We start from the raw sequence: 24,286 nt of genomic DNA on the forward strand, positions 1-24,286 counted from the left end.
TGTAGAGAGGTCCAAGCATTTGGGGTCTCATCTAGGAAATAGATATGACCATGAGGTGGCACCCAAACATATTGTTCAGGTGATGCCTTAGCAGGTTTACATGTGAGGCCACCTTCAGGAAGAAGACAAGGGCAAAGGAACTTTTGGGGGAAGGGAAACTCGAGAGGGGATTATGTGTCCAGGTGACATTGCCCAGCAGCACAGTGGGGAGACTCTGGGTTAGAGAGCTTCAACAGGCAGCAGCAGCATCTTGGGATCCTGATAACCACAAAGTCTTATTTATAATTAGTGGATTTGGGGTCCAGTTTCATAAGGGTATGCAAAGTAAACAGGCTCTGTTCTTCAGTTGCTCAGTCGTGTCTGACTCTTTGTGACCGCATGGACTGCAGAACACCAGGTTTCCCTGTCCTTCACTATTTCCTGGAGTTCGCTCAAACTCATGTCCATTGCGTCAATGAAGCCATCCAACCATCTCATCCTCTGTCTCCCCCTTCTCTTCTAGATGGTTAGAAATCTACTTGTTTGGGCTATATTTGAACAATTGTCTATGTGAAAATCCCAGTTTGGTGCCAGTGGACTTTTGAGCTAATCGGTCTGAATTTGCTGTGTATAAATAAATGACCTAGGGGCCAATATACAGGAGCCATCATTGACTCATTTATATAACATTTGTCTTCTCGAATCCATTGTTTATGATGAGAAGTAAGCTTCATTTAGGTTGCTGCTGTGCGTTTAGTGTGCCAATATTCTCTGGCTGCATTTTACAATTTTCTCCTTATCTTTTTGTCTTGGATGGATTGTAGTTTGACTGTGGCATGCTTAGTATGTGATGTTCTTTGTATGTATCCTGCTTGGGGGTCACCAAGTATCTTGGCTCTATAGATTGATGTTTTTCACTAAATTAAGGTAAATTTTCCGTATGTCTTCCAGTTTATTTTTCCCCATCTCTTTCTATTCCTGGGACTCATTTACATGTATGTTAAACCAGTTGAAGTTGGTTCACAAGACTTGTGAACTTTGTTCATCCTTTTGTAATTGCTGTCTTTTCTCTGTTCTTCAGATTCGATAATTTCTATTGAACTGTGTTCCAATTCATTGACTGTCTTATGTGGTCTCCAGTCTGCCACTGAGCCCATACAGTAAAGTTTTCATGTCAGATAGTGTACTTTGTTTTCTAGAATTTCCTTTTTTTTTTCTTTTCTTATAATTTCCATATATTTTCACTCATTATGTCCAACTTTTCCTCTAAGTCCTGAGACTTCATATTGCCTGATTTTGTGGGCTCTTTTTTTTTCTTGATTATAGTTCACATTTTCATACTTCTTATACTTTTTGTTGGAGAAGGCAATGGCACCCCACTCCAGTACTCTTGCCTGGGAAATCCCATGGATGGAGGAGCCTGGTAGGCTGCAGACCATGGGGTCACAAAGAGTCGGACACGACTGAGCGACTTCACTTTCACTTTTCCCTTTCATGCATTGGAGAAGAAAATGGCAACCCACTCCAGTGTTCTTGCCTGGAGAATCCCAGGGACGGGGGAGCCTAGTGGGCCGCCGTCTATGGGGTCGCACAGAGTCAGACACGACTGAAGCGACTTAGCAGCAGCAGCATACTTTTTGTACACTGAGCATTAGAGATGTTAAGTTGCCAAGCATTTAGTTTACCTTGCCTTCCTTAAAAGCATCGGGTTTTATTCTGTCTGGCAGTTAATTTATTGTCAGTTTCCACTGATCCTTGGAGGTTTGGTTTTCCTTTCTGAGGGTTGATCTATTTCAATTTTGTTCTTATTCTTATGTCTTGGCTTTCTGGTGCCTTAACTGCATACCTGAAGTGTTAGGGAGGCCATGAGAGCACCTAGGGCCCTCATCCCTGCCTGTGCTGAGGTACCTCTGTCCTGCTTCCAGCCCCATGGCAGCCACTCATTGGTAGATAGCATGGTTTCTTGGCCTGGGCATGCACAGACCAGTCCTCTGTGTAGAAAACCCATGCAGCTTTCTGGACCACCCTCTCTGAAGCCCTCCTTTCTTTGGTGCCGTGTCTCTGAAAGTCCCAAACTCCCCCCTCCTCCTCAACTCAGTGAGACACTAACTTGGCTAGGGTTCCTGCTCTCCATACCAGGGTCCAGACCTGGCCCTGTCCAGAAGCCAGTACTTAACATGTTACTCTCCTCATGGAGATCATTATCCTTTGCCATGTTATTCATTGCAAGAAAAAAAATTCCCTCAAATATTGTATCCAGTTTTATTATTTTTAATATCAGGAAGGCAACTGTATTACTTCCTCATGAATGAAAGCAGAAACGATCATTTTGACTTGAAAAATATTGTTAGATTCTGTATACCAAACCAATATTTATTGAATTCCCTATAAAAATATTATACCAATCTAAAATAAATCATCTCACTAAATTTCAAATCTTTTTTCATTTGAAAATTATTTCTCTTTGAAAAAGTGTCTATTCAGATCTTTTGTCCATTGTTAAAGTAGGTTGCTTTTTTCTTTTTAACTTTTCAGAGTTTTTATATATACTCAATATATAAATCCTCTATGAAATGTGATTTTTTAGATATTCTCTTCTAATATGTAGTTTCTTTTCCTTAGTAGTGTTTTTCATAAAGAAAAATATTTTAACTTTATTGAAGTCCAGTTTATCAATTTTTCCTTTTATGGATCAAGACTTTCTTATTATATAAGGTTGTTTTTTTTTTTTCTTTTCCTGATCCAGGATCAAAATTCTTTTTCTTCTTTTTATTGTAACTTTTATAGTTTTACATTTAACCATTTTAATTTTATTAACCATTTAAGCTAATTTTATACACACTTTGTCTATGTTAGGGTCTTAGTTTTGTACATGGATGTCCATACATTATCTATTCTTACATAACAGATCACCCCAAACTTGGTAGCTGAACACAAGCAACATTATTATCTCATAGTTTCTCTGGGTCAGGAATCTGGGAATAGCTTCCATGACTAGTTCTGGCTCAGGGTATCTCATGAGGATGCTCTCAGCTGAGGCTACAGTCACCTCAGGGCTCCACTGGAGAGAATCTTCTCAGTTCCTGGTTCAGTCACATGAGAGTTGAAAGCCCTTGGAAGACTGCTCCCAGGCTTCTTCACGTGGATGCTTAAATAGGATGCTAAAGTGTCCTTATCACATGACAGTTGTCTTCCAGAAGTGAGTGATTCAAATGATCCAGAAAGTGAGAATGCAACCAAGACAGAAGTCAATCTTTTTAACCTAACCTTAGAAATGGCATCCTTTCACATCTGCTGCTATTTGCTAGAAGCAAACCACTGGTCCAGGATCCACTAAAGGAGAGAAGAATTAAGCAATTAAGCTCCACTTCTTGAGAGAGAGAAAGTGTCAAAGGACCTGCACACACATTTTTTAAGCCACTGCAGTGTCCAGCAACATTTGTTGAAAGCAATGTCCAGTCTCCATTAAGTTCCCTTTTCATCTATGTCAAAAGTTAATTACCCAAATTTATGTGGGCTTATTTCTGGACTCTCATTCTGTTCCATAGGTTAAATAATTTTATAGGAAAATACATATCAGTCAAATTTTATTTAGATTATTTTAAGTTTAATTAGTTGGTGATCAGAAGCTCTATTTTACTCATATGTAATTACATTGCATTCTTCTCTAGCAGCACAGGTGTCTGGCCTCGGAGCCTTCTTGCAGGGCTTCGCCAATAATATTAGAGTGACCCCAGGGAGCCATGTATAATTGATACAATCCTGTAAGAACTACATGAACGTCAATAAAAAACTATTTATAAAAAAGAGTGCTTTGCTAGAAAAGATAACATAAAAAGCTGAGAATATACTTGCAAAGTTTATTATAAAAGGATTAATATTTCTATTGCTTGGATTACATGAAACAAAGAATATGTATAACAATAAAATAAAGAGGATCTGACATGAATACGCAGTGCATGGTGGACAAAATACAAGTGACTAATAAACTTAGGAAAATTAGTCTTTACTATTTATCAAATAAATTGCAATTTAAACAACACTATTTTGCCCATTCAGTTAACAAAGAGGAAAATGATTTAATATGCTGTGCTGAATGGGAGCACCTTCATATAATCTCATTATGAAAATAATAATTGTTTTAACTATTCTGAAGGGCCATTCACTGGTCTGAGAACTATAAAAATGTGTTTGTACCCTTTACCACATTAAGGAAAATCAGAAATTATCACAAAAGTGGGGATAAATTTTAATCAAAATATAGATATTAATTTTTCTGATTAAATAAGGTACACTAGGATTAAATGGGCTGCCCAGGTGGAACAGTGGTTAAGGATCCACCTGCCAATGTGGGGGATGCTGGAGACCTGGGTTAGACCCGTGAGTCAGGAAGATCCCCTGGAATAGGAAATGATTACCCACTCCAGTATTCTTGCTGGAGAATCCCGTGGACAGAGGAGCCTGGCAGTCTACAAAAAGGCTCTACAGAGGAGCTTTTGTAGTCCATGGGCTGCAAAGAGTTGGACACGACTGAGTGACCGAACATGCACACGTGCACTACGAGTAAACACTATGCTGGCATTTAAAAAATATTTTATATTTATATGAATATATATATATTTGAAAATATTTATATTTTCAAAGAATATTTACTGTCTTGGGAAATGTGTGACATGTCAAGTGAAATAAGCAAGACCAGAAAAGTATGTATGTATACATATACACACACACTCACACACACACACGTATGCAAATATCTTGAGGTTCTATCCCAAAATAATAAAAGTGACTTTAGTTTTCTCTGGTTTAGTGGCATTATGGATGATTTTTATTTTCTTTATATTTTTTCATGATGTCTATATTTTCTGGATGGAACATTATTATCTTTATCACCATAACAAAAGTCTACTGTAAAGAGTAACAATTAAGTGCACTCAGGAGTTATGTAACTTGAGGAATTGAATTTTAAATTTTAAAATAAAATTGAATTTTATTGTATTTTTTTAAACTTTTTAATGTCAAGATACTTTATATATTTGCATTTTTTTCTTAATCAAGACATACCTGTACTTTAGTGATAGAAAGAAAAAAACACTCTATTTTTAGAAACTACTTGAAAGTCTTCCGGTTTTAATAAGATACGTATTCTGAAATATTTGTAATTTTTCATTCAAATTAAAACTCAGGCGATTTACATATCTATTTCATGTATACATTAGATTATACCTCAGGAGAACGATACCCGCTCTAGCCTGACATATAAGTACATCATCCATGAGGACTCTGCACCTACAATCAACAGCAACAATGTCATCCAGGAAGAATTAGATACTTTTGAGTGGGCATTGAAGAGCTGGTCTCAGTGTTCCAAACCCTGTGGTGGAGGTAACAAATTGAACACATTTATTATACTAAAATGTAATTCATATAAAAGCCAATCTTCTTCCTTCTGCCTTAAGGATTGTGTCTAACTGAGGATACAACCTGAGAAACACCAGACATAACCAGAACTTAAAGCATTTTGACTGAAATCTCAGGATCTACAAATGATAGGAATCCATTCATATCAATAGTAGACCTTAAAATTCCTTGGCCCTTTCCCCTTGTCTTATATCCATGCAGTGGTACCCTTAGTCACTTTATTCTTTCCTAACTCTCCCAAACCTCAGTGTCTTTTGGTTCTTACCTTCCTTCTCCTCCACTCTTACTTTCCATACCTATGCATTTCTTTTCAGCATTAATAATGAAAGAGCTCTTAGTTGCGCTGTGTACCAGATACTACTTTAAGTGTTTTATACTTTAATGATGAATGGCTCTAAGAGGTTGGTACTATTTTAACCTCTGTCATACTGATGGGGAAACCGACACACAGGGAAGATCAGCACTGTAAGATACAAACCCGTAGGTAGCCTGGCTTCTTCGTGCCTGTTTGTACTGCATTCTGCTACCTGTCTGCTCTCTCTCTGGAGTAGGTCCATTAAGCTCATCTCAAAGTTTCTCAGTCTCTCCCATTATCCGTTCCTCTAGTTTGGAACAAGTGCTCCACAATGGAGCTAGCCTACACAGAATTCTCTCATCATAGTAACACTTAATAGTTGAAAACAAGAAATTATTCATAGTAAGGACTGCCTTGGTAAATATTTATACTTTTAAATTCAAAGGTGTATTTTTAAAGGTTTTTCTCTAGAAAGGACATAAAATGTTTTTAGATAATTATTTAAAATGTCACTTTATGTACTTTCTTAGTGGTTCAGTGGCTAAGACTGCACTTCTACTGCAGAGGGCACAGGTTCAGTCCCTGGTCAAGGAACTAAGATACTGTGTGCCACAGGTGTGACCAAAAACTAAATAAAATAAAAATGATACTCTATCTACCACAAAAATGATTATTTAATTTGGATCTACTGCATCTGCCTGCAGTACAGGAGATCCAGGTTTGATCCCTGGGTCAGGAAGATCCCCTGGAAAAGGAAATGGCAATCTACTCCAGTATTCTTGACTGGAAAGTCCTATGGAAAAAGGAGCCTGGCGGGTTATAGTCCTTGGAGTCACAAGAGTTGGATATGACTTAGTGACTAAACCATCACTGCATCGTCAACATCTACTTGGTCACAAGACTTTCAGATACACCTTTTTAATATCTACTAGATCTATTCCTCCCTCATCAGGCTTCCTTCTCGACTTTGAAAGGGAAGATTATTGCAGAAGTTTCCTAACTAGCCAACTAAATTTGATTTTCTTCTCTTCATTTCTAGGTAATTTCTTGAATGGATGAATAAATGAATGAATGAATGAGTAGAACTATATTCCCTGATTCAGATCCTTCATTCTCTCAATTTGTTACCCTGAAGACAAAACATAATTTATGTAATATTCTTGACCAAAGTGAAAACCTGAATCGAACCATTACGAGACAGATAAACCCAGACTGTGGGACATTTTACAAAACAACTGGCTTATCATCTCAAAAATATTAAAAGACAGAAAGAGATTAAAACTATTCCTGATTAATTCCATGACTACTAAATGCAGTGCATGATCTTTGATTGGAGAAACATTTTTATAGAGTACATTATAGGGCAATTGATAAATTTTGAATATCATCTTTATATAATAGTATTATATTTGGGTTAAATATTCTGATTTTAAGAGTATGTTGTGGTTGTGTGGGGAAATGTGCTTGTTATGAGCTATATGATGAGGTATTTGGAAGTGAAGAATCAGAATGTTAGCAACTTACTCTCAAAAGGTTCAGCAACATTTTATATGTAAACGTATATGTGGTACTGGTTTAGTTGCTAAGTCGTGTCCAACTCTTGGGATCCCATGGACTATAGCCTGCCAGGCTCCTCTGTCCATGGGATTCTCCAGGCAAGAATATTGAAGTGGGCTGCCATTTCTTTCTCCAGAGGATCTTCCCAACTCAGGAATCAAATCCAGGTCTCCTGCATTGCAAGCAGATTCTTTACTGATATAATTTGTTTATTATATGTTATAATTAATATATATGATGTAAAAATATGTATATCAAATATGCTGACATGGTAACAAAAGGTTAATCTAGGTGTAAGGCATATTCATTGTGCTTTCCTTATACTTTTTTAGATTTGAAACTTTCCAAAATTAAAAAATTATATATATATATATGTTTTTCCAACGTCCAAGTTGGTGCCTGGGGAGACCCTCAATAACTCCCTGGATAAAGTCTAAACATTTGTCTGGCCCACAGGTCTTTTAAGATCGGATCCCATACTTCAGCCATTCAAAGAGCCCTGCAGTTTTCTATGTCATTTCATTTGCTTGGAATATTATTCTGCTTCATTCTCTTTGTTGTTGTTCAGTCTCTAAGTCATGTCCAACTCTTTTGGGACCCAGACACAGATACTGGAGTGGGTTGCCATTTCCTACTCCAGGCGATCTTCCTTACCCAGGGATCGAACTCATGTCTTCTACAGGGGCAAGCAGGTTCTTTACCACTGAGCCACCAGTGAAGTCCATGCCCTTTACTGGTGCTGTCTGAACTTGAGGATTCTGCCCAGGGAAGTGCTGATCTTGTAAACATTCTCTGTCTCTCCTCCAACTAAGGTAGAGAACGTCCCCTCTGTGTTCCTTTGCCGCCCTCTACAGTCAATTATTGACATAGCTTTGTAGAAGTCTATGTCACTAGGTATGACATAGTTTTCCTATCTGACTATCTTACTAGACTGTATTTCAGGATCTAGTTCATTAACAAGCATGCAGTTGCTATTTAATACTTATTAAAGGATTTTTGTTGATTTTTATTTCATTATTTAATTTGCTTCTGGAACTAGACCACCTAGAACAGTGCCTGGCTCAATAAATACTTGATGAATGAAATGAATGAATAAATGGTCAAACAGGTGACAGAATGAATAAATGATTAAATCAAACATATATTTGCCTTCTCAGGTTTCCAGTACACTAAATACGGATGCCGTAGGAAAAGTGATAACAAAATGGTTCATCGCAGCTTCTGTGAGGTCAACAAAAAGCCAAAACCTATTAGAAGAATGTGCAATATTCAGGAGTGCACACATCCACTGTAAGCATTTATTTGACCTATCCTTATATATCAAGGAAAAAAATGAAAGGGATTTAAATGTCATTAGCTCTTTTTAGTTTTAATTTTTAGTCAAAGCTAATACGTGTACCTGCTTACAGTGATCAGATCATTTCATAGGAACTATACAAACCTTTAGTCCCGTGTTTTTTAACCATATTTCTGCTTCTCGCTTTTACTTCTGCTTCTCTTCTTTATTGAAGTATAGTTGATTTACAATATTGTGTTAATTTCAGGTGTGCAAGAAAATGATTCCTTTTTTTTCAGATTACCTGACTTTATAGGCTATTACAAGATATTGAATATAGTTCCCTGTCAGTCAGTTCAGTCAGTTCAGTCTCTCAGTCGTGTCCGACTCTTTACGACCCCATGAATCACAGCACGCCAGGCCTCCCTGTCCATCACCAACTCCCAGAGTTCACTCAGACTCACGTCCATTGAGTCAGTGATGCCATCCAGCCATCTCATCCTCTGTCGTCCCCTTCTCCTCCTGCCCCCAATCCCTCCCAGCATCAGAGTCTTTTCCAATGAGTCAACTCTTCGCATGAGGTGGCCAAAGTACTGGAGTTTCAGCTTTAGCATCATTCCTTCCAAAGGAATCCCAGGGCTGATCTCCTTCAGAATAGACTGGTTGGATGTCCTTGCAGTTCCCTGTTCTACACAGTAAATCCCTTTTGCTTCTCTATTTTAGGTATAGTAATTTGTATCTCTTAATCCCGTACTCTTAGTTTATTCCTCCTCACCTCCCTTTCCCCTTTGGTAACCATAAGTTTGTTTTCTATGTCTGTGAACCTGTTTCTGTTTTGTATATAGATTTGTTTGTATGTGTGTGCTGTGCTTAGTCACTCAGTCATGTCTGATTCTTTGTGACCCGATGGACTGTAGCCTGCCAGGCTCCTCTGTCCATGAGGATTCTCCAGGCAAGAATACTGGAGTGGGTTGCCATGCCCTCCTCCAGGGGATTTTCCCAACCCAGGGATCAAACCCAGGTTTCCCGAATTGCGGGTGGATTCTTTACCATCTGAGCCACCAGGAACTTGACTTTATCCTTCTTGGGTCTGCTGAGTTAATTACCATATGTCCAGGTTTCCCTGGTGGCCAAAAGTACCTGTAAGTATGAAGTATATACCTCTCATGTAATACCTATCTTCAAATGAGAATCACTATTGAAGTCTTCAAAACTGAGTAAACTTTCTCAGTTGCCACCATTCATTTTTACTGTCAGCTGACAAACTAGGGCAATTTTAAACTCTGAAGAGCAAAAACGGCCAAGGTTTTAACTTGCTTATATTTTGGTGCTGCATATATGGGCTTCCCAGGTGGCTCAGTGGTAAAGAATCTGCCTGCCAATGCAGGAGCCACAATACCTAGGTTGGAGAAAAAACTGGCAACCCACTCCAGTATTCCTGCTTGGGAAATCTCATGGGCAAAGGAACCTGGTGGACTACAGTCCATGAGGTGATGAAAGAGTCAGACCTGACTTAGTGACTAAACAGCAACAACAACAAGCTCCATATATACAGAAATTTTAAAAAATGCAGAGAGAAAGTAACTTTGGAAAGGACAAATAGTATGCTTCCATTACATTCTGACAGATTGATTAACTGGAGGTAATCAATGGTGACAACCGTTTGGGATATATGTAATGAAGAACTGTCTGTAATAGTGTATCCACAGCTAATTTGGAGAGTGCTGGGACACTGACATTGAATTTGGATGTGTAATTTGGGAATGTCCCCGAGGAAATCTTTTTAAAAATATCTGCTTGGAAATGTTTCTATCAGGTATATTCATGGAAGCGGTTTCTGCTCAGGCACACAACTTTTATCAGGTCAAAAAGGGCCTATATGAAGAACAAAATTTTTCAAACATTATGGGTATGTCAGGTAGCCTTCACAGCAACAACCATAGAGATGGAACAGTAATCTCAGAATATTAAAACATGAGTAAAGTCATGAAGTAATGAAAAAGCAGCAGCAGTCAAATCAGTTTGTCATGGCAGGGACCAGATGGATCCTTTTATATTTCCTATGAGATATTTAACACCCTGAGGCAAAATAAGTTCATTGGTATCATATTTTTAGATTCCACATATAAGTGATATCACATGATATTTGTCTTTTTCTGACTTACTTCACTTCCTATGATAATCTCCAGGTCCATCCATGATAGTGTATATGGTATTATTTCCTTCTTTTTTTGATGAGTAATAGCAATCAGTATACCACATCCTGTTTACCAGTGGGGGCTAGTTTTGAAACATGCCTGAATCTGAGGGGAAAACCTTAAGATGAGTTTCCAAAGCCCTCTGTAGATGATCCTTTTGAAAGAGAGAAGGTTGTTTCAAAGTCACCGTGGAGACAGAATACCAAGGCCTAACAAACAGAAGTGTCAGATCTATTTTTGTTAGAAAGTTCTGAGACTGATGCATCCATATTTCTGAAGTTGCCTCCTGGGTGGTACCTCACCCAGAGAGCAGAAAAACCTAGGCTTCCGGTGCCGGTGCCAGAAGGGACGCACGGTGCACCGGGGTTACCATGGACAATGTTAACCCCTCACCCCCACCCCTGCAGCTGGGCGGCTGAAGAGTGGGAGCACTGCACCAAAACCTGCGGCACTTCCGGCTACCAGCTGCGCACGGTGCGCTGCCTCCAGCCGCTCCACGACGGCACCAACCGCTCAGTGCACAGCAAGTACTGCGCGGGCGACCGGCCTGAGAGCCGCCGGCCCTGCAACAGAGTGCCCTGCCCGGCCCAGTGGAAAACGGGGCCTTGGAACGAGGTGTGTGAACTCTGAGGGGCCGGGGGGTGGGGGGGGAGTATGTGTGTGCAAGCATGTGAAACGTATTTTAATTTCACTTCTGTATCAGGTGGGCTTTGTGTGAATGGAGAAACTGTCACATTGTTTGGAATCACTAAGCACCTGGGCATATTAAGAAAAAAATGATATTTTAAAACAGTGTTTGCATATAAGATTCATTGATGGGGGCAAACCACATTTGGATGCTTTGGAATACAAAGTTGTCTAAAAGGTGACTGATTTTCTAATAGTGTTGACCGTACTGTCCCTCCTAGATGTGTTTCAAATCCCTAACCTTGAATGCAGGGTCCTGCCCTGTTTGACACCGCATTGCTTTGTGTGTGTGTGTGTGTGTGTGTGTGTGTGTGTTATAATTGAGGTATAATTGATACAACACTACCTTAGATTCAGGTGTACAACTTAATGATTTGGTATTTGTATACATTGCAAAATGATCACCAACAATAAATAAATAAATCCCATGATAACTCTTCTTAATCTGTCTTCCTTTATTCCACCTCTTTGTCCCAGTCTGAGGAAACTATTCACTGTTCCAAAGACCAGCTGGTTGGAGCCTCCTGCCTTCTGGCTGGCTTGCCCTTCTCTTTCTGTCTATCTGACTATCTGCCCATCATCCATCAAGGCTCAGCTTCATCGTCCAAAATACCATGGGGTGCCTTTTCTGCAGTCCTTCTTCTTCATTCCAAAAGCAGAAGCCTACCAATGGCTTGCTGATCACGGCAGTGTATCATAACTCCTGTCTTTGAGCTTGTGCTCAGCACTAGTCCAACCATTTCTCAAAAAAAAAAAAAAGTACTTCGCTTCCCCAGTGCCCAATTGCTGCCTGTCTGAATAACGTCTGTTTGGTGATTGGCTGAATCAGTGTCTCGGTCCGTGTATTAACCACAAATCTTTGATGTTTCTAAAGATTCCAAATAAGGAATTATGGGGCCATAGAAGAGTGGCTAGGAGGACAGGGACTCAAAAAAGCAGATAGAGAATGAAAGAGGAAGTGGAGAACAGACCCAGGATGGAAGGAACAAGCCAATGAAAGTTATCTGCACAGGACTAGAAGAACTCACCTTTCACTCTCTTCAGAGCCCGAGAAGAAGCCTTCTTCCTCTACAGATCCTACCTAGATCAATAGCACGGCTGTTTCTGGGCTTAGTTTTAGAGCAGTTAGCCCCTTCCTTAAATAAATGAATAGGTGGGAATAGAGTAGTAATAGTTCCAGCATAGCACATGAGTCAGTTTGCCATCTGTAAGGAAGGTGAGAGAGGGGGAAGCTCAATCTGAGATCCACTCCCTGAAAATGGACTCCACCACCGGTTTTAGGAACCTGCAGAAAGTGTTAACACTGTAACAATGACTTCTTCAGCATCAAATGCTTCCCAAGTGCCAGACTTACCTGCTGTACATACATTGTTTCCTTTGCTTCATTTACTCCAGCAATTCTGTGAGGCTTTCAGAGAAAGAACAATGTTCCCAGGCTGGTGAAGGATGGAGCCAGGTTATAAACAGGATTCTCTGTCTCCAAAGTCACTGTAACACTGCGCAGCAGAGAAAGAACCCCAGAGCTGTGTATGCATGTGTGCTTGTGTGTGCATATGTGTGCCTGAGTGTGTACATGGGGAAAGGAAGAAAGGCAGTCTTGGTGGAGTAAAACGTCTACAATCATAGCCTTTGTTTCTGTAGTGTTCAGTGACCTGCGGTGAGGGAACAGAGGTGAGGCAGGTCCTCTGCAGGGCCGGTGACCACTGCGATGGGGAGAAGCCTGAGTCTGTCCGAGCTTGTCAGCTGCCGCCCTGTAATGGTAGGTGTGACACTGATTGATTTCACTGCTCTGACCATGGTTAACTTTTTTCTTTATTTTGATTTTTTAATTAATTCATTTATTTTAATTGGAGGACAATTACTTTACTGTGATGGCTTTTGCCATACACGAACAAGAATCGGCCATAGGTATACATGTGTCCCCCCATGCTGAAACCCCTCCCCACCTCCCTCCCCTCCCCTATTGCTCTAGGTTGTCCCAGAGCATCGGCTTTGAGTACCCTGCTTCATGCATCAAACTCGCACTATGACCATGTTTTTGAGCCTCAAAAAAGGAGAATTTCCTCTGGGGACAAGCTCTGGAATTTTCATTTACTTATTGAAAAATAACTTTAGGAAAACATATTTGAAATATTAGCCTAATACAGTTCTTTAAGATGGGTGTCTGAGGCAGTATCCCCTCCATTTAGTTACCATCACCACTGCAGCCTCCATGGTCCCAGTCGACGGTAATGCTGGGGTGAGGGCCTTATCATCCCACATGAAGTTTCTGTCAATCTGTGTTTCTAGAAGAAGCTGCTTATTTTCTCTCTGATTTTCTTTATAACTTCACATTATTGTTAAAGGCATAATAATGCAGAATGTTATGCAATGTTTTACTAAAATTATTCAGTTGAGACATGCAGATGATAAATGTCATTCACAAAGCCGTTTCCAAATGCATCCATATCCATGAAAGTGAAAGTCACTCAGTCATGTCTCTTTGCGACCCCTTGGACTATACAGTCCATGGAATTTTCCAGGCCAGAATACTGGAATGAGTAGCCTTTCCCTTCTCCAGGGGATCTTCCCAACCCAGGGATTGAACCCAGGTCTCCCGCATTGCAGGTGTATGCTTTACCAACTGAGCCACAAGGGAAGCTCAGGAATACTGGAGTGGGTAACCTATCCCTTCTCCAGTGGGTCTTCCCAACCCAGGAATTGAACCCAGGTCTCCTGCATTGCAGGTGATTCTTTACCAATTGATCTATGAGGAAAGCCCAAATATTCAACAAATGTGCTTGCAAAATAGGCACCTTGTACCTAGGCTAAAATTTACTTGACCTATTCCTTCAGTATTGCAAAAACAGAGTCTCTTTTCTTTATTTTAAAGTGCAGATCTTCCTCAATTTACAAGAGAGTTATATCCTGATAAACTTTTTCTGAGTTGAAAATGCATTCAGTCAAAAATGCATTTAATACAACTAACTTACAGAACAGGGCTTCCTAAGTGGCTCAGTGATAAAGAACCTGCCTGCCAATGCAAGAGATGTAGATTCCATCCCTAGGTGGGGAAGATTCACTAAAGGAGGAAATGGCAACCCACTCCAGTTTTCTTGCCTGGAGAATTCCATAGACAGAGGAGCCTGGTGGGCTAGGGTCTCAAAGAGTCAGACATGACTGAGCATGCATGCATATGTCATCACATGTGCACAACTTACTGAACACCATACCCTAGCCTTAAACATGCTCTTAACACTTATGTTAGCCTACACTTGGGCAAAATCATCTAACCCAAAACCTATGAACAGTTGTCTGGGTACCGTGTGATTAAAAGTTGTTTGCCCTGGTGATCACCTGACTGACTGGGAGCTGCGGCTGCTGCCCTGCATCACGAGAGGATCATTCCACTTATCACGAACCCAGAAAAGATCCAAATTCAAAATTTGAAGTACAGTTTCTACTGAATGTATATGGCTTTCATGCCATTGTGAAATCCATAAATCAAAAGTAGAACTGTCATGAGTCCGGGATGTCTGTATAATTCAATTTGCTGTTGTAATAAATAGCATATATTGGATGGTTTCAGCTTCTATAACTCTGTCTCCCTCTTCTTCCTTTTCTGTCACTCTCTCTACATCTGCCTGTGTGCTGTCTGTCTCATTTTGTGTCTCCACTTCACTCTCCTCTCATTTCCTCTGTGGGTCTCACTCCCCATTTCTGATTTGCCGTCACCTGCTGTTTGTGGGTCACACATTCTGTGTGCACCACACAGGTTTTTTTCCACTCACTTTTTCTTCTGTCCCTCTCTCACTCACTCTCTTCCTCTCCTAGTCTCCCTCTCTGCTCCTCATCTCTTTCTTTCCCTTTCCTCTTCTCTCTCTCCCAGTGTCTTCCTGACTCTTCTTTTTCTTCATTTCCTTCTTTTTCTCCCTGATACCCCTCATCCTTCCCTTTCTGGCACATGTGTCTAAAAGTGTCTTTCTTTCTCCTCCACTTTTATCTGTCCTTTCCTCCCCTCTCCCTGTCTCTGCCACTACTTGTCTGTCTCTCCATCTTCCCATCTCTTCCCTATCTCTTGTCTTCCCCGCCTTCTTTCTTTCCCAACTCCCGGTGTCCCTTCCCTTCTGACTCTCTATGGCTGTCTCTCTCTCCCTTCCTATTCTCCCATTGCCTGTCTAATCTTCCAAAGTAACCTTATGAATTATTTCTCTGCATATTTCCCTTTGCTAATGTAGGGTGGCATGAACAAGTATGACCATGAGGGGGAGACAAAGGACTTACATACTTAATCATTTTTCTCTGGAAAGTACATTTGAAAGTTCAAAGCACAAGTCAAAGCCAAAATAACAAATTTACCTACTCAGAAGCTGTAAAATTTACTGTCACTGTAGTATTTTACTCTTATATAACTGTTACTGTCAGAAGGCTAAACACTTTGTGAGTAAGCTTTATTGACCTTAATAACTGGTAGAGCTGTATATTTCTGCAAATATGCCCAATTGTCAGCAGATATGTGCTTGATTCTCTTCCTTAATCCAAAAGAAAATATTATAGGCATAGAAAAACATAAGCATAGAAAAAATAATTTGGATACAATAAAGGATTGATACTTGACATAAAACCTATTAATTTGCAGGGATTTGCAACCTAATTAGGATTACAACCTAATTCTTTTCTAGCACGAGATATTCAAATGCATCATACTGTATCATAGGCGTGTAAATGTCAGGCAAAGACAAGTCATCTTAGAGTTTAGGAAGTGGACATGACATTCTAACTCTAACAAAGGTGATAAGGTTTCATCTTTACTGGTCTTGCCAACTGACCCTCCTTTTTTAATCCCCCCCTCAAACTTTAGAAAAGGGATTCAATTTCTTTGGCAAGTTATATAGCAAGTTCCTTACCTAGCAATGTAGAATTACCCAACATTACATTGTCATTGTGATTGTATTACATAAATGCCACAATTTATAATTCTTTGCATTTATTATTTGGATATGAGATCAGTATTCTGTGTTGGATTATGCACATGGCCTCTGCATAGAATATGCCCTGGAATGGCTAAAAAGAAGTACAGACTTTTTATGAACTCAACGTTTGGATTTTTTGAAATCTAATTCTTACAACTTATGATTAATAAAATTTTAAAATAATGGAAATAGTATGTAGAAACACACCTACCAAGTGTTTTATAAGTGGTACTTAATATTCTTTAAAGTACTGTCAGTTTGATAAAATTAACCGTGTATTATTCATAAGAAAGTTGGCACATGTTACCCAGATTTGTGCTTTCAAATAACAAATAACCTGAGAACATTCAATGGTAAACATGAAACCATTGCTTCACTCTGGAGAATATCCTCTGAATCAAAACTGTATCTTGATTTTTCTTTTAGTAATATAGTTTTAAGATTTAATATGTTCCAACAGATCTTTAGTATTTTTTATTTTAAATTTAAGCTTAATATAGAGACTGCTGCTGCTACTGCTGCTAAGTCGCTTCAGTCGTGTCCGACTCTGTGCGACCCCATAGACAGCAGCCCATTAGGCTCCTCCGTCCCTGGGATTCTCCAGGCAAGAACACTGGAGTGGGTTGCCATTTCCTTCTCCAATGCATGAAAGTGAAAAGTCAAAGTGAAGTCGCTCAGTCGTGTCTGACTCGTAGCGACCCCATGAACTGCAGCCTACCAGGCTCCTCTGTCCATGGGATTTTCCAGGCAAGAGTACTCTATCATAAAGACAGAAGTATCATAAAATTTAAAAAAACAGATGCCTCTCTGTATCTTAAAAGTATGATAAATCCAATATTCTATTTTCTAAAATCAGAAATACATTCCTAAGAAGAAAAAAATACCCTCGATCTGAAGACTCTTGATGGGAATGTGAAAGTGCTGGTCAATTCAAGTGCTTTGCACAGAGAGAACAACTTTTTTAAGCAAATTTATTCTAATATTCATATTTTAACTCAAAGGCTCATATGGAAAACACCCATCAATGTTAGATCTTAGTTAAATCTTTTTATATTCATAAATGATTTTCATGCTTTTCCTCCTTTTATTTATTTTTAGCTATATTTATTTTATATTTAAAATGAAACATAGTTGGCATACAGTATTATTTCATTATGTAATGAGGACCACAATAAGTCTGTCCCCATACAAAGTTATCACCATATGACTGGCCATATTCCTTATGCTCTGTAGGACATCGCTATGGCTTATTTATTTTGTAATTGGAGGTTTATACCTCTTAATCTCCTTCACCTATTTTGCCCCTCCCTTAGCAACCACTCCTTTGTTCTCTGAATCTATGATTCTGTTTTTTTTTTTTTATTCCACATATAAGTGAGTTCATACAATATATATCCTTTTCCGTCTGTCTTATTTCACTTAGCATAATGCCCTCTAGCTCCATGCATATTGTCCACCGTTTATGTTTGGACATATGTCTTATTTTGTTTTTCTTTGAATCTCTGTAGATGAGCCATGTTTGGGAGATAAGTCCATATTCTGTCAAATGGAGGTGCTGGCACGATACTGCTCCATACCAGGTTATAACAAGTTATGTTGTGAGTCCTGCAGCAAGCGCAGTAGCACCTTGCCACCGCCGTACCTTTCAGAAGCTGCTGAAACTCATGATGATGCTATCTTTAACCCAAGTGACCTCCCCGGATCTGTCGTGATGCCTACATCTTTGGTTCCGTACTATTCAGAGACTCCTGCTGAAAAGAAGAAATCTTTGAGCAGAATCTCTTCCATAGCAGGTCCAAATGAGCATGCTGCTTTCAGGCCAAACAGTAAATCCAATGGTGCTAACTTATCCCAGAGGCAAGCGCAGCCAGCAGAAAATGCAACTCTGGGACCGGCCTCCCCACCCACCAAGAGTGGCCACCTCAGCTCATCTCCACAACTGGCTGCTGCCCGCTTCCCTGCAGCCAGTGGTTCCATAGGTGCTTCTTCTCAAGCAAGAACCTCAAAGAAAGATGAAAAGCTTATTGACAAGAGACGTCCGCTAAGATCATCCACGTCGGAAAGATGAGCAAGTGAAGCCATAAGGCTCGACGTCGGTGAAAAATCTGGAGGACCTGCCTCTCTCCATGGTGCATACAGCTTGTTTAAAGTGGAACTCTCCATAAATCATCAGCTCATTTTCTCTGTGAGTGGAAGAAAAAAAAGTGCTGGTTCACTTTCTAGTTGCTTTCGTCCTCCTTTTGTTCTGCCTCGACTCATTTACCAGAATTCATTGGAAGAAAGCACCAAAGATTATTGACGGGAGGAAAGTAAGTTGCTAGGTGTGTGGGTCATTTTCTAAAGCAGGAAAGGGACTGGAACCAATTGTGCATATCAGCTGATTTCTTTTTTAATTTTAAAAAATTACAGTAAAAAGAAGAAAGAGATGCCAATGGTTTACACTTTAACAAAAAGTTTTGGAGCAAAGAATTCTTAGACTTGTATTCCTATTTATCTATATTAGAAATATTGTATGAGCAAATTTGCAGCTGTTTGTGTAAATACTGTATATTGCAGAAATCAGTATTATTTTAAGAGATGTGTTCTCAAATGATTGTTTACTGTATTACATTTCTGGATGTTCTAGGTGCCTGTCATTGAGTATTGCCTTATTTGACCTTGTATGAGTTGATTTTCAAAGGAGAATATTACAAAGAAGTTAGAATTGCAGCTACTGACAATACAAAGGGTTGTGTTATGTGGTTCTGTTTGATCAACAATGTGACACTTAAATTAGAGAAAAAGCATAGATAAGCTGCAGATATTACCTTACATCCTTTAAATAAAGAAGAATAAGATTAGTGTCTTAGCATACTTGTAGTCACAGGGAACAGAGACCAGTAAATGAGCCCATGCAAGACAAAACAGAAACCTTTTTAGCAGGGCTTCAATAGACACCATTGATTGTCCTCTGTTCTTGTGTTGTTTTTAATCGTCCCATTGTTGACATATACAAATGTGTATACTCAATGTACTGTAATAATAATGAAAAATGTTCTGAGATCATTTGTATGTTGGTAGCTGAGAAAAGCATCATGAAACTAGATTAACACTCAATAGAGCAGGGCTGTAGGGCTCTAGAAGCAGGTTCAAGAAAGTATTTGTCAATGGTTGCGATATTTATTTTCCGCATGGTTCATATTCACATGCTCACAACCACAATGCATCTGACTGCAATAATGTGCTAGTAATTTATGTCAGTGATCAGTTTACTTACAGTGAAGCCAGAAATTCCAGGGAGTAGATGTAAAGTATCTGTATATAGAATTCAGAACTGAAGATATTTATTAAAATTTGATTTTTTTTTTCTTCATAGTATTTTTATGTAGTAAATATTTTCTCTAATACCAATGACATATTTTGGTAAACTAGAGAGACATAATTAGAGCTGCATGCTTTGTTCTGTACATAGAGGAGAAATTTAAGCAAAATAAAGCAGCCAAATCAAAGAACTAAATTTGAACAAAACTGATGTTATGCAAACCTTTTGCAATTTTAGAGGAGTTGATGCAAAGTTGATAACTTGTTCCCCTTCAATGAAACATAAAATTGTATGGGCTCAGACAGCTAGCTGTTTAATGAAATAGTAAATTAGAAATACCAGAAAAGAAGTATGTGAAAGAAATGAGTATTTCACGAATTACACTTAAAAGGAAAAAGAAAGATAAATGTTGTCAGCATAATGATTTTGAAGTCAGTTTCTGAACCATCTAAAATGTAAATATGTTAACCTGTCAACACAGAAAATGTGCAAAAACTTTTTGCATTTTAACCATGGTAAAAAAAACAGCTTCACCTATTGACTCTATACCTCTAAAGAATCGCTGCTACTTGGTGCAAGACTTTTGAAGGTCAAATGAATTAGGTGAATTCCAGATTGGAAATCTCTGAGCCTCAAGCAGAAATCTTTTTTTTTTTTTCCCTAAAATTTCAGAATGAAATTCTCTCTAGTTCGCTTGCGTGTGCATGCATCTAGTCCACAGGGGATTACAAAGAAAGCTGGTCACACACATACACCTCTCATAAAGATGTATATATTCATTATACTTCTGATCTTTGAGCTTCCTTTTCTACTAAGCTAAAAATTCCTTTTTATCAAAGTGTACACTACTGATGCTGATTGTTGTATCGGGAGCACGTAGCAATAAAAATGTTAACAAAGTATAGACCTGGCTCAATTGACATTTTTATCATTAGATTCATCACTGAGTAATGGTAACCAAGTTCTTTCCTCCCACAAAGTGAAATAGTATCAAGTTCAATTGCTACTTATACTTTTCTCCAAAGGGGCTCAAAGAAAGTGACAGGGGCTCTTCTGTTCATATCAGGGTGGGTGTATCATACAATTTTTTACAAAAGAAAATAAGAGGTTATGAGGTGACTGTTTTTGTCTAAGTCCATTCCACAGAACTTGAAGAGAGAGAAAGTGGCAATAATGCTAATGGGATAAGAAGGAAAAGGGGGTCCTTCTAGTTTTAAAATGTGTCATCTCAGGATAGTTTTTAGAAAAGCTGCCATCAGCTCTGAACCCTGAGGACTGATGGAAATACATGACCCAGGACTCAGGAGGACCATCCAGAGCAGGGGACTTCATCATGTAACAAGGAGATACAGTGTTGCCATAGTTTCTAGTCTAAGCTGCAAAGGCAGAGACTCAGGTTTGCACCCCACCTACACTTCACGCCTGAATTTATCTTGGGTGATCTAACTAGATTTCAGTTTCCTCATCTGCCAAATAGGAGGCAGAATTATCAAATTTCACTGTGGAACTGCTGTTAAAAATGAGCTTAAGTAAAACTGTTAGCCAAGCTCTAACATATAGTAATTCAAAATAAATATCAACTTCGTCATTGTGGTTTCTCCAATCTCCTCATCATCTTCAGTTCAGTTCAATTCAGTTGCTCAGTTGCATCTGACTTTTTGCAACCCCATGAACTGCAGCACGCCAGGCCTCCCTGTTCGTCACCAGCTCCCAGAGTTTACCCAAACTCATGTCCATCGAGTCAGTGATGCCATCCAACCATCTCATCCTCTGTCATCCCCTTCTCCTCCTGCCCTCAATCTTTTCCAGCATCAGGGTCTTTTCCAGTGAGTCAACTCTTCGCATCAGGTGGCCAAAGTATTGGAGTTTCAGCTTCAACATCAGTCCTTCCAATGAACACCCAGGACTGATCTCCTTAAAGATGGACTGGTTGGATCTCCTTGCAGTCCAAGGGACTCTCAAGAATCTTTTCCAACACCACTGTTCAAAAGCATCAATTCTTCAGCACTCAGCTTTCTTTATCGTCCATCATCTTCACTATGTAGCAAAATCACAACATTTTTTTAGACTCTGCAACTTGCTTGGCTTATGGTCGCCATGCCTCATTAATGGTTGTAGAGAACAACGTTTCAGGACCAAAAGACAAACAATTTAGCTTTAAAAATTGATAGGAAGGACAAACTATTTGCAAATAATCTCCGATCATTGATTTGAAAGAATTTTAGCAGAATATACCCACTCTCCATTTATGAACAATAAATAGTGAAAGTAAGGAATAATTATGTATCTCTGCAAAGATGGTAAGTGGTACAATAATGCCCCAAATTATTAGCAAATAAAATGTTTCTCATGTATTGACATTAATTAATACACTTTGTAAAAATGTCAAGTCATTCCTTTCTACATATTATGAAGACACTGAAATGTAAGATATGAGAAAAAAATTAATTGAAATGATGAAAACATAGAAAAGGATAATACTTGTTTTTTAAAATACTAAAGAGTTAAAAAGTAAAATGCTAAAGTAAAACTGCATTCAGTCAATTCAGTTCAGTCGCTCAGTCGTGTCCAACTCCTTGGGAACCCATGGACTGCATCACGCCAGGCCTCCCTGTCCATCAACTGCCAGAGCTTGCTCAAATTCATGTCCATCAAGTCAGTGATGCCATCCAAACATCTCATCCTCTGTCGTCTGCTTCTCCTCCAGCCTTTAGTATTTCCCTGCATCAGGGTCTTTTCCAATGAGTCAGTTCTTTACATTAGATGGTCAGAGTATTGGAGTTTCAGCTTCAACATCAGTCCTTCCCATGAATATTCAGGACTGATTTCCTTTAGGATGGACTGGTTGGATCTCCTTGCAGTCCAAAGGACTCTCAATAGTCTTCTCCAACGTCACAGTTCAAAAGCATTAATTCTTCGTTGCTCAGCTTTCTTTACAGTTCAACTCTCACATGACTACTGGAAAAACCATGGCTTTGATTATATGGACCTTTGTTGGCAAAGTAATGTCTCTGCTTTTGAATATGCTATCTAGGCTGGTCATAGCTCTTCTTCCAAGGAGCAAGCGTCTTTTAATTTCATGGCTGCAGTCACCCTCTGTAGTGATTTTGGAGCCTCCCTAAAATAAAGTCTTTCACTGTTTGCATTGTTTCCCCATCTGTTTGCCATGAAGTAAAAGACGTGTCCCCATTATCTTTGCCATGAAGATGGGACCAGATGCTATGATCTTCATTTTTTGAGTGTTGAGTTTTAAGCCAACTTTTTCACTCTCTTCTTTCACTTTCATCAAGAGGCTCTTTAGTTCTTCTTCACTTTCTGCCATAAGAGTGGTGCCATCTGCGTATCTGAGGTTATTGATATTTCTCCTGGCTATCTTGATTCTAGCTTTTGCTTCATCCAGCCCGGCATGAAGCAGGGTGACAGTATACAGCTTTGGCGTACTCCTTTCCCAATTTGGAACTAGTCTGTTGTTCCGTGTCCAGTTCTAACTGTTGCTTCTTAACCAGCATATATATTTCTCAGGAGGCAGGTAAGGTGGTCTGGTATTCCCATCTCTTTAAGGATTTTCCACTGTTTGTTGTGATCCACACAAAGGCTTTGGCATAGTCAATAAAGCAGAAGCAGTTCTAGGATCCAACAGATGTTGGCAATCTGATCTCTGGTTCCTCTGCCTTTTTAAATCCAGTTTGAACATCTGGAAGTTCACAGTTTACATACTGTTGAAACCCAGCTTGGAGAATTTTGAACATTACTTTGCTAGCCTGTGAGGTGAGTGCAATTGTGAGGTAGTTTGAGCATTCTTTAGCATTGCCTTTCTTTGGAATTGGAATGAAAACTGGCCTTTTCCAGTCCTGTGGCCACTGCTCAGTTTTCCAAATTTGCTGGCACATTGAGTGCAACACTTTCACAGCATCATCTTTTAGGATTTGAAATACTTCAACTGGAATTCCATCACCTCCACTAGCTTTGTTTGTAGTGATGCTTCCTGAGGCCCACTTGACTTCACATTCCAGGATGTCTGGCTCTAGGTGAGTGATCACAGCATCGTGATTGTCTGGGTCAGGAAAATCTCTTCTGTGTATTCTTGCCCCCTCTTCTTGATATCTGCTGCTTCTGTTAGGTCCATACCATTTCTGTCCTTTATTGCGCCCATCTTTGCATGAAAAGTTCCCTTGGTATCTCTAATTTTCTTGAAGAGCTCTCTAGTCTTTCCCATTCTATTGTTTTCCTCTCTTTCGTTTCATTCATTACTGAGGAAGGCTTTCTTATCTCTCCTTGCTATTCTTTGGAACTCTACATTCAGATGTTTATATCTTTCCTTTTCTCCTTTGCCCTTAGCTTCTCTTCTTTTCTCAGCTATTTGTAAGGCCTCCTCAGACAAACATTTTGGCCTCTTTTGCATTTCTTTTTCTTGGGGATGGTCTTGATCTCTGCCTTCTGTACAATGTCATGAACCTCCATCCATAGTTCTTCAGGCATTCTGTCTATCAGATCTAATCACTTGAATCTATTTGTCACTTCCACTGTAAAATTGTAAGGGATTTGATTTAAGTCATACCTGAATTCCTAGAGTCTAAAGTCTAATGATTTCCCTACTTTCTTTAATTTAAGTCTGAATTT

The 24,286-nt window shown here is 39.3% G+C and overlaps 1 protein-coding gene across 2 annotated transcripts in view; it reads left to right on the forward strand.

The window, feature by feature from the left end:
- Nucleotides 1–20,570, forward strand: part of ADAMTS3 (ADAM metallopeptidase with thrombospondin type 1 motif 3) — a 279,711-nt gene extending 259,141 nt beyond the window's left edge. For both annotated transcript variants that reach the window (XM_006045907.4, XM_025289927.3), the window contains exons 18-22: nucleotides 5,199–5,364; nucleotides 8,410–8,542; nucleotides 11,134–11,341; nucleotides 13,055–13,172; nucleotides 17,874–20,570. In XM_006045907.4, the coding sequence (XP_006045969.3) occupies nucleotides 5,199–5,364; nucleotides 8,410–8,542; nucleotides 11,134–11,341; nucleotides 13,055–13,172; nucleotides 17,874–18,433 (1,185 nt within the window). In that variant the 3' untranslated portion in view covers nucleotides 18,434–20,570. The remainder of the gene's footprint in view (nucleotides 1–5,198; nucleotides 5,365–8,409; nucleotides 8,543–11,133; nucleotides 11,342–13,054; nucleotides 13,173–17,873) is intronic.
- Nucleotides 20,571–24,286: the final 3,716 nt, after the last annotated feature.

The sequence above is a fragment of the Bubalus bubalis genome, chromosome 7 (genome assembly GCF_019923935.1).
Source record: "Bubalus bubalis isolate 160015118507 breed Murrah chromosome 7, NDDB_SH_1, whole genome shotgun sequence".
NCBI classification, from domain to species: Eukaryota; Metazoa; Chordata; class Mammalia; order Artiodactyla; family Bovidae; genus Bubalus; species Bubalus bubalis.